The sequence below is a fragment of the Trachurus japonicus genome, chromosome 8, assembly GCF_045865225.1.
Source record: "Trachurus japonicus isolate A0001 chromosome 8, Traja_1.0".
Lineage (NCBI taxonomy): Eukaryota > Metazoa > Chordata > Actinopteri > Carangiformes > Carangidae > Trachurus > Trachurus japonicus.
Genome location: NC_140914.1, coordinates 23,692,311 through 23,707,668, shown reverse-complemented (window position 1 = coordinate 23,707,668; position 15,358 = coordinate 23,692,311). Strand labels below are relative to the sequence as shown.

At 43.8% G+C, this 15,358-nt stretch overlaps 1 protein-coding gene across 3 annotated transcripts; it reads right to left on the bottom strand.

Annotated features, from left to right (window-relative positions):
• Positions 1–4,289: 4,289 nt before the first annotated feature.
• cbx7a (chromobox homolog 7a) lies at positions 4,290–10,123 on the bottom strand. 3 transcript variants are annotated; one of them, XM_085784785.1, is made up of 8 exons: positions 9,820–10,123; positions 8,607–8,650; positions 8,427–8,492; positions 7,989–8,055; positions 5,492–5,810; positions 4,894–5,399; positions 4,750–4,788; positions 4,290–4,614 (listed from the first exon to the last, which is right to left on the bottom strand). In XM_085784785.1, exons 1-8 carry the CDS (start codon positions 9,886–9,888, stop codon positions 4,312–4,314), a joined length of 1,413 nt encoding a protein of 470 aa, XP_085640911.1. In that variant the 5' UTR covers positions 9,889–10,123; the 3' UTR covers positions 4,290–4,311. The 3 variants fall into 3 exon arrangements, with proteins under 3 accessions (XP_085640911.1, XP_085640910.1, XP_085640912.1); XM_085784784.1 differs by having other exon boundaries at positions 4,750–5,399; XM_085784786.1 differs by lacking the exon at positions 4,750–4,788 and having other exon boundaries at positions 4,876–5,399.
• Positions 10,124–15,358: the final 5,235 nt, after the last annotated feature.

Sequence of the window (15,358 nt, the reverse complement as noted above, 5' to 3'; positions counted from 1 at the left end):
TGTGATATTTGCTGAATAAGGGACGTACAGTGTGTATATCTGGAGCTGGCATCGGTGAGATTAATGCGTCGTCCAGCGAACTACCAGGTTAACTCCAGTTTACGTGACTGGACAACTAACCTGCTCCAGTGTAGGTAAGACTCATTACTGCTACGGGATCCCGACAGGGTCAAAACACTGAGTTAGTGACGAGTAATGAACAGCAAAGTACTGGTCACCAGGATCAATCTGTTCAGTCATATGAACCTTGGCACACATTAACTTGATGTTACACGTTATTAATATATTAGTGGAGAATCTCCACTAACATTATCCCACACCTCTGGTGTTATGTTAAATTCATGTGGCCCTTGAATACATTCATAGTTCCTTAACTGGTTAATCTCCATTAAACCATCCATTCTTGATGATTATTGGATTATAGAAATTGCTGCATAATATCAGAGTGATAATAACGGTAGAAAATAACCTGCATGTATTTCTCACTGTACATGGTTAATATTTCTTAACCTCACCTCACCCCTGCAGATGTTTATATATTTCTCTGCATTGTTTATGGGATACTCATCATGATGAGTCAACATGCTGATGATCCCAGATGTTAACATTTCTTGTTGGAAAATCACCAACTGCCACAAAGCAACACACACACGTCAACTGGGTTACAGTACATCAGTATGGTCACATTGTCTTCACATGTGATGTGACTCATGATGACTTGACACTTTATGCACACACATTTTCACCTCTTGAACTTTTTTGCAAAAACTATTTTACTATATAAAATCTTGGATTTCACACCGGTTGGGTTGATTTTTCCTTTTCCCAGTTAGGCACGGTTTAAAATTCACAGGAATGTGTTTGTTTCTGAATACAGACTCATTACTGATTGATGCTTCTTGTTAAAACCGACCCCCGCCTCCACTGCTGCACATACTGAGCCTATGATTCAGACTATTAACTTGCACTTGATGGCGTCACTTACAGTAATTCATAACAATGTGCCCTCTAGTGGTGAAACATGGCAGCATGACGGATGATCAGTGGGCTGGCCCCCACTGTCGGTGTCCCAGCATCGGGACTTTTCAAACGGGTGAGGCAGAAGGAGCCTGTTTGAAGACAGAGGTGTGTTTAGACTCAGGTCCAACTGTGCCAAAACTGAAGTGACTGAATATAGATTGAATATAGATTTTGGATCATGGAAAGCTATAGGCTACCATTTAGTCCAAGGAATTCTGTGCAGTAAACTGTAGTGAGGATTTGAATGAAACTAACCCTGGTTCTTCAGTGGTGCTGAAAGGCAGTGTTGGGGAGCAGTGAACAATTTGTTTCAATAAAAACAGTTTAACTACATTTCACAGTAACTTACTAATAGTCCATCCATCCATCCATCCATCCATCCATCCATCTATTCTTTCATCCTAAACGCTGTGAAGGCAGCTCAGGCTTCAACGCTCAAACCACATCACACATCTGTGCAGAAGCCAAAGCAGGTGTTGATCATTGCTTTTTGTGTTATGTTTTGTCACTATTTGGAATCAAATGTAAAATGTGAATTTGATCATTTGCAGGATCAGGTTAGGTTCATTGGCAACTCTAAATTACCGGTAGGTGTGAATATGAGTGTGAATGGTTGTCTGTCTGTATATATCAGCCCTGTGATTGACTGGCGACCGGTCTAAGTCAGCTGAGACAGACTCCAGCTCCCCCGCAACCAGGAGGATAAGCGGTACAGAAGATGAATGAATGAAAGTATGAATGAAGTATTTTTTTTCTATGTATCTCCTGTTAAACACACCACAGTTCTCCCTATAGTAGCTTTGCTGTGATCAGCTTCTTCTAGTGTAAAGTACTTGGTACCTTGCAAAGTTATTCAAGGAAGCTTCTCCAGCTCAGTGCCCCTCACAGTTTGTCTTTCCAGTCCGTCCGTCCCCCTGAAGACTTGACCTTCCCAGCAGCTCTCATCAGTCGGTTCTTTATGCAGTGGCCACTTAGAAACAAGTTTGAGGAAAAGGCACTCTATTGTTTTACTGTTCCTGTGTTTCCCTCTCTACCAGCAGCAGGTCGCCTTCAATCTGGTCAATCCTCTATATTCAGAATAGTCACCATCTCTCTCTCTCAGTCTGTATCTGTCACTACAAACAACCTACTATCCCCATGATCCTCCTCCTACAACTATTATCATTAATGTCATAATGATTAAGTACCATTACTAAAAATTTTAACTATGCTCCTGCTGACTCTTAAAAAGGAAGTTATTTCCTGCCACTGCTGCCAAGTTGTGGCTCATAACGGGACTCATCGTGTAAATAATATAAAGAGTATGGCCTAGACCTGATTTCAGACCTGTTGCATGAACAATATTTACACAATGTTCCCCTGACAATGTGTGGAAAAAGATTCTCTGGTCTGATGAGATAAATGTTTAACTACAAACACCATCCCCACAGTGTTGCATAGTGTGTGTGTGTGTGTGTGTGTGTGTGTGTGTTATAATAGGTTATTATAGACAGATGGAGAGAAGCAGCAGGTTGAAATAAATCTACACCACAATAAAGTGAAGCCACTGAGCAGTTTAGATAAGCACATTTCACCACAAACCTGCAGAGACCTACTCCCAGTGAAGTCTGACTGAAAACATTTGAAACATTTTCTCCCTTTTCTTAACAGTGGAACAAATTCACACATCCTGAGTGATAAATATTTGATAAAAACTACAATGCCCAGCTGTTTAACGAGACAACTGGGACACTTTAAAAATGTGACACAGATAGTGGAGTCAGACCAGAGAAATACCAACTTCTGATACACATCATTTCATCATCAATACATCTTTGCTGTGATTTGTGGGGTTTTTTCTTCCTCTTACACCCTGTTTGCCACAACCTGCTACATCTACATCTAGCTGCGTTTCAAATCACCTGTGTTCTTTCCGCTGAACTTCAGTGCTGGTGTGTGAACTTGCTCCACTTCAGAGGTAACGACAGTGATAGTGACACAATAGGATCAGGTGTCCTGAGGTGTTGCAAGCCTTTGCTGAAAAATGCAACATGTCTGTGAGTTGCATTGCATTCTGGTCTAATGAGGTTATATCTAGACAGTTTTGATACCAAAGCGGGTCCAGAAAGGCAAAGTACATCTCCATGGAAACAAACAAACTTTTCCTTAGCATGTTTGATTGCATCTAAATAAAACTTACTTCAAACAGCTGAGGTGAAGAGAGAAAAGTTTTAGATTTCACTGACACAATTAGCTACTTTCTGAGTCTGATTAACAATGTAAAAAAAGAAAAATAAATCATTAACTTGTAGTTAAAAATGCTCCAGGAGTCGTTTATTTTAGTCCATATTTATTGGAAATGCAGTCAAAATAAAAATGTATTTTCAGAGAGAACAGATATTTGACAGATTATCTGTGTCAGATAAGAGACTGATCCACACACATTAAGGGACATAAGTTAGTCCAGCTTATACATGTGACATGCAATAAATAAGAGCTCACTACAGTGACCTAACGTACATTAGCTTCCATTTGTACATTACCCATACACAGCGTCGACAGCGGCAGTGTAAACTGATACCTCCTTCTTTTGAAACACACAAAGGCTAGTGAAAAGAGCGGACTATCAATTGGTAATACAAAAATAGAACCAGATAGCATTTTATACTTATAAAGTAAAAAGACAGACAGACAGCAAACACAACTGTGTACTTCTTTTTTGTGCATCCATCATCCTCCTTGAAATGCAGAGCTTCATCTAAGCAGCAGGCATTAATTCTCTCTCTTTGTTTTATGTCTTTTGTGACAGAAATAAACCTCTTCAATAAAAACACAGGACAGGGCTTTGTGTATGTGTGGCACAGACTGACAGGGCATGCGGTTAGCTCTGTGCAAAATACTGAAAAAAAGAGCAACATCTTTACAAAAACATTATTTGTAAGAAAGGAGGAGCGTCTGAAACGGGCCCCGAGAACTGATCTGAGTGTGAGACCAACGTCTGGCTGGAAAGCACTGAGGACGACTGGAAAAAGTAGTTGTATGGAAGTAGAACTGCGGACTGTCGCGTTTTCAGAGCGCTGCCTCCTCCTCTGAAACCTGCCCCTGCAGCAGCTGATCTGAGCACATTTCTGGGACCTCGGACTTCCTATCACGCCGATAAATGAGCCACAATGACGAAATCACCACTCACTTGTCTAATCAAAAGGCAATGATGTCTTCATGAGTGTCGTTTTGTAAACATGTGGAAATATCTGACAGTATTTACATGTAGAAAATGAGTGGCAAGTCTGTTTATGGTTCTTTTTTCTTCATTCAGTAGCCCTTAAAGAAGCCTTCAGCCACCATGGCTTCTTTAAAAGTCACCGTCAGCGAGTTGATAGTCACGTCTGTCACGATCACCTTCCCAGGACGCTGTGCATCAGTCTGAGTGGACTGACTGTCTGGTGCCGTCGTGGTAAGGCTCTGATTGTCGCCTCTCACCTCCGTGTCCTTTGTCTCAGTGGTGAAACAGGTGATGATGGTGGCGGCGGTGGCATCACCGGCCGTCTCGCTGCCTTCCACTGTCTCGCTGCCCTTCACCGTGTCTCTGCTCTCCACCGTGTCTCTGCTCTCCGTCTCGCTGCCTTCCACCGTGTCTCTGCTCTCCACCGTGTCTCTGCTCTCCGTCTCGCTGCCTTCCACCGTGTCTCTGCTCTCCACCGTGTCTCTGCTCTCCACCGTGTCTCTGCTCTCCGTCTCGCTGCCTTCCACCGTGTCTCTGCTCTCCACCGTCTCGCTGCCTTCCACTGTCTCTCTGTCTTCGACCGTCTCTCTTTCTTCAAGTGTCTCTCTGCTCTCCAGCATCTCTCTGCTCTCCACTGTCTCTCTGTCTTCGACCATCTCTCTTTCTTCCACCGTCTCTCTGCTCTCCGTCTCTCTGCTCTCCACCGTCTCTCTGCTCTCCACCGTCTCTCTGCTCTCCACCGTCTCTCTGCTCTCCACCGTCTCTCTGTCTTCCACCATCTCTCTGCTCTCCACCATCTCTCTGTCTTCCACCGTCTCTCTGCTCTCCACCATCTCTCTGTCTTCCACTGTCTCTATGCTCTCCACCATCTCTATGCTCGCCTGAACGCTCACTATCACCGAGGTTGTGTTGAACCTCTCTAACCTGGGACATTGCGGCCCTGACTCCTCACACTCCTCTGACCTGTCGCCCAAAGTAACCGCATTTCCTGGTCCGGCCACAGGCACCGAGGCACTGTCCTTTGATTGGCTGCACGCAAACGTTACGATCTGTCTTGTTCCCGGTGTCCCTCCTCCTGGTCCGCCTGTCCACCTCAGCTCGGCCTCCACCTTCTCCTCCACCTCCATGTCTAAGTCCTGTCGCTCCAGCAAGGGTGGGGAGCTGCACTCTGACTGACCTTTAAGACAGAAAACATTAAGTTCTGTTAATTTTTTGCGGGTCAAAAGTCATCAAGCACCAAGCGACTGGATATCCAGGTTGCAAACTCACCGTATAAACTGTCTTCACGCCTCTCGGTCTCTGTGTTGCTTTCAGACTCGTGCTTCTCTTCTTCACTGATGCTGCTCCAGTCCTCCTCCATGGCCACCTCCCTCTTCCTCAGTGGACGGAGGGGTTTGTGTGAGGGTCCGTCAGACCCTCGTTTAGCCACCCGCTGCTTGCTCCTCCTCCTGACTGAGCGATGGTAAAGGCTGGCCCTCTCGCCCTGGTCCACGTCGGTGCTCATGGAGCGGGTGAGGGAGAGGCGCAGCCGGGGCGGGGCCTTCTCTACGACCTTGTGGGCGCTGCGGAGGTCCATGGCAAAGATGTTCTGGGGTGGAGTAAAGACGACAGGTTAACAGATGATCCAGAAACATTAATAGCATCACTGAGTTACAAGGTAAAAGGAAGGAAATTCATGTGAAATGTGGCCTTTGAGCGCATGTCCTGTGACGTTCAGTATTTTTGTTAGTGTCTACAAATCCCAACCAATAATATATTGATCCAAACATGTTTTTTCCACCTTCCACCTGAGAAAAAGTTGCCAAAGTACAACCATTTTTAACACAACACAATGCCGAGAGGCTAGTTCATGCTCTCATCACTACCAGGTTAGACAACTGCAATGCACTTCATACTGGTCTTCTAAAAAGGTGCATTAAGAAACTGGAACTCTGCAGCTCCACTTTTAACTAAGACCAAGAAGAAAGAGCGTAGCATTCCTGTTTTAGCTGACCTGCAGTGACTCTGAGTTTCTTTTAGAATCGATTTTAAAGTGCTTTTAATCACCCAGAAAACTCTTGACGCTACAGCACCTTCAAACACCTCTGATTTTGTTTTAGATCTTACCAACCATGAATATCCCTGAGATCCTCCAGAGCTGCAATTTTGAAGCTACCCGAAGCCAAACCCTCCATAAACAGAGTGGAGAAGCTGCTTTTGTGAAGTATGCACTGAAACTGTGTAGTGACCTGCACATTACACAGGCCACAACCTCTCTGGACAACTTGAAACATACCTGTACTGAAAGGCTTTTAGTTACGGTAACCCATTTTAGCTTGTGTTTTATCCCTTAAACCTGTTTTTATTGAATTATATCTTCTTCTTTTAATTCTAAACTTATTTCAATATATTTTTATGTATACTGTTTTTTTTCTCCTACAATATTTGTTGTTTACTGTTTTCTGCTTCAAGTGCAAAAACACTTAAGAGCTGCACTTTGTGTATGACAGGTGCTGTAAGAATAAAGTTATTATTATAATCATAATGTACTGGCTGTGTAACCAAACCAGGAGGAGCTCCACTGTTGTTAAAAGGACAGTGAATAGTCATCCTAGTCGCTGTGAGTGCTAACATGCATCTGTTTACAGTTCTAACAGTCACTGTGTTTTAAGTTTAGGATGTTAGCATGCTAATGTAGCTCTATTATACGTAAGGTGCCACTTGACCTGATGGGAAAATCATTCGTTTTAAGTGAGTTGACACTAAATGTAGCTATAGCATGGCTAAAAACATCAGTGTTAGCACTGTCACACTGACTCTGACATGTTTCTTAGCACAGATATAAATGTGGTTTGATTTAATCAATCCCACATTCACTGTCTCTTTGGCACCAATACACATTGTCTCCTACACATGCACCATTTAATACTGCTTGATAAATATTTGATAAAAACTGAGTCAGCTGGTCTTGGTCGTTTCATGGCATTTGTCCAAAATGAAGAATATCCTTATTAGTTTTATCTTGTCAAAGGAATATAAACCCCTGATTACACCTTTATTTCCCTATTTCCTCAACTTCTGAGTCATTTTGTTTGCTACGATTTGTGTTTTTTCCTCCTGCATCCTGTTTGCCACAACCTGTTACATCTACCTGGATTTCACTTCACCTGTGGTCTTTTCTCCAAATGCCAGTGCTCGAGTGTAAACTTGCTCCACTTCAGAGGTAATGACAGTGACACAATAGGATCAAGTGTCCTGCTGAAAAATGCAACATGTCTTTAAGTTGCATTGCATTCTGGTCTATTGAGGCTACATTTGGACAGTTTTGGTAACAAAGTGGGACCAGAAAGGGAAAGTACATCACCATGTAAACAACTGAACTTTGCTTTAGCATATTTTACTTTTGTTCCCACTTACAGTAATTTAATTTAATTAGGCTTAGAGTGGCGAGAAGTGAGAAGTTGTATAATATAACATACGGTAAACTCTAATGATGTCAGAGTGATGTCATCGGGCCATTAAGTTGTAGTACGGGAAATGTCGAAGCCTTTGATTTACTGACTTTGACCACGGGCGAACATCCTAGTAGTAGGACAGTAAATTGATGGAAGTCTTTTAATGTATCACACTAAATTCGACAACTGTTTAAATTACTCGACTCAAAGATATCCTGTTTGACAGTTTGAGGCGTCCCTAATAGACCTCTGAATAAACAGGTTCAGCAGCAGTCAGTGTTAATAGAGAATGATATAACAAAGAGATAAAAGAGAAAGGTAAGTGTCGCTACCCGCAGGACGAGCCTCCTGGGTCTGAGTCCTTTCCTGCGATAGGCCAGAGCTCTGACCTTCTCTTGACTGGGAGAGAGGGAGACACAGACAGAGGGGTGGGAGAGGACAGACTGTGAGCAAGAGAGCAAAAAGAAAAGCAAAACAATGCTGCACAAGCACAAAAACAAACTTTCCTTTAGGGTTGTGTATTGGCGAAGTTTTTTTTTTCTTTTTCCAAACGTCTATTTTTAGAAAAACTGTCATAGCATAAACAAAATTCAGTCTATTTTTATGTATTCAGACTGAGATCATTTGCACCTGTATTCACAGTTCCTATAACACCCTGCACAAAACCACTGTCACCAGGTAAACTACTGATAAATTCACATCATAAATATCGCTATATTTTAGTGTATCGCTACTTTCTTCTAACCCTTCTTCTTTCCATTATTACTCACTTTTCTTCGTAGGCCAAGACCAGGCGTGGGTCCAGAATATTGTCCTCTGGTTCCCAGGTGCTGTACCTGCACAACACAAACACGTTGAAATTACTCTACCTTCTCATCCATCCTCACATGATATGGAGCGCATGCACTGAGGGGATGAGGTCACTGGATGATGACTCAAGGCTTACTCACTTTGGGGGCCATCCCTGCCATTTCAGGAGATACTCCACATTACCCTGAGGAGAGGCACAGAGAGGGGAGGGGGGGTCAGAGGAGATGCAGCACACAGTGGGGCCACATCCACACACAGTGCTGCAGAAACGAGCTGCTGTGGAAAAGGGACGACTGTCACTTTAACGTGTGGAGCGAGAGAGCGAGAGAGGGAGAGAGGGAGGGTCATGGACGTTTTTCTGTCTTTCAATCGGTGTTTTTCTCCGAGATGACGTCAATGACAGCGGGGCTGGGTGGCCTCCAAACAGCAGCTCTCGCTCGCATCGCGGTGACGTGACCGCACATGGGCTCCACGAGCCGGTCTTCACAATGCACGCGCTCTTTCTAGAACATCACACCGGAGGAGAGAGGATAGGTGGGGCCACGGGAACATGTAAACAACGTGGTGTTGCGCAACGTCCAAGTCTCACCTCGCAGTGAAACAATCACCAACTGCCTCCACACCTCCGATACGCATAGTGCGTGCGCGGAGGAACACAGTTATAATTCCGCACACTTCTACTATATTACATTATTCAAAACTTTACAGCAGGATCAGGATGTCCCTATGAGAGGCAGCTGCACACTTTGTCTTTTATTCTGCTTACACTTTGCACGCACATGCTGTGTTAAAAAAAAACAAAAACAAAAAAAAAAAAACTGCACGTTGGGTTTCGGTTACAATACTGGTGAGAAAATCAATGGGTCACCATCACGCAGCAGTTACAGTGACATTACGCAGCAGTTTCACAACAGCAGCCGCTCCGCTCCGCTCGGCTCGGCTCGCGCGCTGCCTGGCGTAAGCTAAATCAACTGCGCAGCTCCCAGCCCCGCACAGCGTCGGTCCACACACACACACACACACCCCCTGTCACATTTTACTACAGCTGCGTAGGCTCCTCCAAAACACGGTCATGCTGCAGCACCTCCGCCGCTGCACAGGAAGACTACAGGATGCGACTCGGGGCTGAGAAAACACAGTTAGCACACGTTGACGCACTTAATTAGCCTAAAAGAGTAAGAAAAGATGAGGGCTCGCGCTTCTTTTGCTTAAACTACAGGGGGAAAACTGCGTAGCCTAGTTTTTTGTTTTGCCTGAGAACTGGAGAATGGTGCACTTGAACGCACCGCTGCTTTAAGGGATAAAATAAGTTATGTAAGTTGTGTTAAGTGTGTGACCGGTCACTCCTCTTACCTTCCTCACTCTCTTCTTTGTTATTGACTCAACTGCAAACACTTGGTCTCCTATCGATGACAGCTCCATCGCCGCGCGCTGCTCCACACGCTCCAAACGCGTCTCAAACTGTGACTGCGCGCTGTTTTCTGTCAGACTGTAAAAGAAGTAGAAACAGCCGGAGAGGAGCTCTGGAAAACCCCGTAAAAACTAGTGTCAGTGCCGCCGCTCGCTCCCGCTGAGAGTAGCCCGTTTTGTTTTGAGCGCTGAGCCTCTCACCAAACTCCTGCCGTTGCCTGCTGCCTCACTTTTTAAAATCTGCGACACATCAACACTGGACAACGCGCTGCTTTAAGTCGGGCGCGCCCCCTTTCCATTGCGTAGGACCGAGCCCCCAGTGTGCGTGCCCGCGCCCGCAAGGCCGCGCACGCAAATTAGAGCAGAGTGCAGAAGAGGGGCAGAGGAGAGGAGGAGGGAAGAAGAGGAGGAGGGAAGGAGGGAGGGAGGGAGGGAGGGAGGGAGGGAGGAAGGAGGAGGGTCAAAACGACAAGGTTATTATGAAACTAAAGTTTAGGAAAGGAAAAAAAAGAAAGAAAGCGCAGCTGCATTTAAAGTGATTTGGTAATGTTTCTATATTTACACTGTTGTTCTACTTGTATCAAATCCAATAAAGATGCAAATGCACAATGACTCATATGACTCATAGTTGACTCAACAATATCAAAAATCTATATATCATTTGTTAAACTTTTCCATGATGTTTTAAATATATAAACATTTTGGAGAATGCTTATTCACATTCATGTGATGTAGATTAGAATCAATACTTGTGCCTGTGTGGCAGATGTAATGCTACAAACTTGCTACTTCAGTTTATAGCATAAGTAATGACACCAAGTAAACGGCTGACGTGGGTCCACAAGAAACTCAGCAGTTCTTGTTATTTTTACACTTTTTATGCTGCTTGAACAGCCTCGGTGATCTTTGAGGTGCTAGGTGGCAGATTGTGTTAGGAGGACAGACCATTTTCAGTCTTTAATCCAGTCTAAAATCTATCTTAATTCTCTGCCAGTAAGTGAATGAGTCTATTTTTCAATGTTGAACACATCAGTCCAAATAAAGCCTCACAGTGCTTACTATGCTGTGATGAATGTAACGGTTTTCTCAAACGAGGCTGTGCAGCTGAAACACTGAACTCCAGCCTGAGTGTGAAACAGCATTGTGAACTGATGTATTTTTATGTAACAGTGGTAAAGGCAGGGAAGATCAGAAGCTCCAATAGAAATGAAAGCCTTGTTTCACTCTCTGGTGGAAATGTCCACCCCTCCAGCCGTGTTTGATCCAAATATGGAACTAAACAGCAAAACACTCGCTCAAAGTCTTAATTTTACATCCTGAATGCTAAGCAACATAGCTGCAGCGAGGAGAGCTGGAGTACTACAGAGATAAAGACCTCGGTGATGATAATGACTGCTGATATGTTGCGGCCAACATTTATTTTTACAGCACACAGATTCTTTAACTCTCAGTGCTGTGATCACAGCCACTAATCTCATACACACACACTTATCAAACTTTATACCTGAACATCTACACATCCAGTCGACAGGTAGGAGCAGCTCACTAAGCCAAAGTGACTCCTGTGGAAAAAAGGCCTGGAGCCAGATTCCTATTATCTTTCACTGAGGCTGATGTGGATCAGTTTACAGTAAAACTCTCTGTAACCACACACACACACACACACACACGGTCTACGGTCCACAGTCTCTCTGCACCTGGAACACTTGCATCACTTATGGGCATTGGGTGTCATAGCAACTGTTTCTACAGCGACTGCTGAAAAGCTGGATGATGATGATGATGATGATGATGATGATGAAGATGAAATGGCAAGAAGAGTTGATGAACAGTTCAGCGCGGACGAGTGATCCACACCCACTGGCCTACCTGTGACCTTTGACCTCCAGTATTTTATAAACAGCTGGAGTAGAAATTCCTACAATATCAAGTGACATTGATATGTCTATCATGCTGATTACAGTCTTTAAATTACAGTTAAAGTGGAAGATGAATTTAAAATGAATCAGAAACTAATTATTATTTTCATTAACAACTCCTGCACCTTTTTGCTTGGTACATAAAATGGAAACTGTAACAAAATGCTCACTTACTTACATTGTAGTATTATCATAATTACTGAGAAAAGTGGAATTACTATTAGCAAATTGTATCAATGAGTGAAGCTGTTTTTTTGCTTCAAGATTAACTTCAAACTCTATCAAAATGTCACTTACTTAAATCACCTTTATCTCTTATGATGATTCAGTAGCAAACTAAACGCCGGCCTTACAGGGGATATATTATGTATATTATATAGAGTATTAACCTCTTCAACTCGCCGGGGACGCCGGCGTCTCAGCTTGCCAAGGCTTACTACAACACTAAACATGGCGTTTTTGGTTTAATAATCATGTATAATTATGTAACATTACGACACATGAAGCAAATACTTGGAACTACTTGATCTTTTGAAATCACTCCGCCCAGCAGCCGTGTCTGGAAAGTAGTTCCAGCTATGCATTTGCCTCGAAAAGCGAGGTGAATGTGCAGGTCACAACTTGTCCACGATAGCGTTCTGGAGTTGTTGGATTGTGTATTGATGAGGGACAGAGGACCTGTAGCATTCACCTCCATTGTGTTCGCTGAGCAGCTTGCGTCTCTGCCCCGCAGATCTCAAAACAACATGCACCGACAATTAAAGGAAAGGAGCCTACTCCTTTGACTAAAAGGATTATGGCAATAGGCGGATTTGCCAAAATGTTGAACTACCCCTTTAAAGATGATAAGTTCTACAGTTAATTGACCTTACTGGTGTTTGCATCTCTTAGAGAAGAACCAGTGATTCTGCATCCACAAAGTTTCCAGCTGTGAAAGAGGGGCTGCTATTGTTTTCACTATGTAGGCCGTGTGTGTGTGTGTGTGTGTGTGTGTGTCCGTGTCTGTCCGTGTGTGTGTATATAAGAGGGAGAAAGAAAGATGAAAGAGAAACCAAACATTTCTGTAACTTTCCGAAACCCCCCCTGCAACATAGACACTCACCTCATGTGCAGGCAGCTGAGCTGTGTGGACGTGAGACTGGGGCAGGGGTTGAACTTTCCTCCCTGACTTTGTTTATACTCAGTCTTGGCACAACTATTTCTTTCACTTTTCATTTCATGTTCACCTTTATAAATGTCTTCCATGGCAAAACTGAAACTGTACCTTTACACACAGTGTTATCCCAGTGACAGCCGGCTCTTCGCTCTGCCTGTTTGGAAGAACTACAAGTGCTGTTGATTTCCAACCTGGTCTGACAGCCATTGTCCTTATATCCATCCATTTATCCATTGTCCATAATGGTTATCTGTGCAAGAGCCAATCCCAGCTGACATGGGGCAAGGGCGGGGTACCAGCGGCGTAGCCATCGTTTTAGAAGTGAGGGGGACAAATTGTTCAAAGGTCTATTGAGTGATTTATCATCCTCTCGCATTCAATTGCACCTCTCCTTAGCAGCTAAAGAACCACACAAACAAACAGAACAGCACCAGGAAACCGACTACACACTGGACTGACTGCCAGTGAGGAACAACACACACTCATGTTGACACCTACAGGCAATTTAGAGTCACCAATCAACCTAGTGTGCATTTCTTTGAACTGTTGGAAGAAGCTGGAGAACCGACACCGGCACAGGAAGAACGTGTAAACCCCACCAGAGGCCCAGGAATCAAACCCCGTTTGCCAAGAGGCAACAGTGCCAACCACTGCCACACCGTGCCGCCACCCTTTATCCTTAATTTTGCAACCAATCTCCAGTACGTTTCCCGTAACTGCAATGTAAAATGCAATGGCTAATAAAATCCTTCAATCTATCCAACCCACATCTTTTAAACCTCACATCTGCAGTTTGTGATGCTTGTTTCTACAATTGTATATTTCAAGATAACCTTGATGACATCACTATGACGTCACTGGGGGGGGGGGGGTCATTTTCCTCAGCTCCCTCCAGAGTTGAGGAAAGCATCATACAACCGCTCTCATGCAGACAGAATAAAGCTCATTGTGCCAAACAAACTGTCCGTTTCTTCCCTTTAATCGTCTTTCATCTCTTGGGGACTTGAGCGGTGAGTCACGGTACTCACCAGTGTTTGATGATCTTACTGTGATTTGTGGTGTTTTCATGTCACGTATGAGCTGCACAGCCATCCAGCTTTATGCTGCTCCGGAGAGCACAACTTGTGACATCTGTGATGCATGTGCTTATGTGGTGTAAACTGTGATTATGGTGTGAGCTTTGGCACTAATTAAAGCATAGTTTTCACAATTGTTACTTTTTCAGTTTCATTTCAGGAATACACTAAAAGGTTTTACTTAATGTCTGCATAACTTCATGAGTGACCAAGAAACACCTCTAGATTTACTTGATACACAGAAAGAAACACTGGATGCCGCCTCTGCCTCTGCTTCTGGCGACCTCACGGTGCCCTCCCTCCATTGTCTCTGCTGTCCTTTATGGTGTGAGCCTACAGGGACGAGGTATTACGGTATTTGTCTTAAATGCAGTACGGGACGAAGGCAGCGCTTTTCCCGTAAGAAGGAGGTTATCGCTGCGATTCAGAGAAGAACCACGGCGACGATCACATGACTCGTTATCTGCCCGGATACTAGTGTAGTGCGGCGGGGCTGGGAGCCGAGGATGGAGCGGCAAAAAAACAACACGGCAGGACGGATCACAGCGCTCACTCCCACCCACATGTTATGACTCAACGTATGACTCACCAAACGTGCCAGTAAGAACATCATCGCTACTTCACTGGAATATCAACAGAGTGGGGGGAAAAAAAACAGGAGGGTAACTTACAGCCTCATACCGGGAAACCATACGTTTCTGGTTTATTTCCCTTTTGTCCCGGATCTTTTATCCCCGGAGCTCTGTGGAAAATAACACCATTAACACCCAGCGGTGAACTTTGTCTGGGAGCAGGGTTGTTATTTGATCACATTTATGAGCAGAACTACGTAGATACATGCAACATTTGCAGTGCAGTGCAGTGAGGAATTTCTTTTTACTACTTCTGTTGTAGCTACTACTGAATGCAGCTGTGCTTCCTGATCACTTTGCAGATGATCATGAAACCTCTGTTGTTTTCATTAGCAGCACTTAACCAACCAGAGCTGCTAAATGCTACATACATTATTGCTTCAGTATAATCCACTAATATGTTTTATGACAAGACTCTTTACTGTATAGTGAGCAGCACGTCCACCAGAGGTAAGAGCAGGTCACAAGTCCAGTTATTAATGAGTGGAAGAACCTACTCTATTTAGGTGGAGATTTGGTTAAATAATAATAAGTAATAATAATAGTAATAGTAATAGTAATAATAATAATGAAAGCTGTTTACTTTAAGTAGTATAAACTGTATACTGAGTTATAACTTATTACTATTTCTATTCATTACCTGCTTTTTTCTAAGTTGTCTTTCCTTCCCAAAGTCAAATGTTAGTATTCACAAGAGGT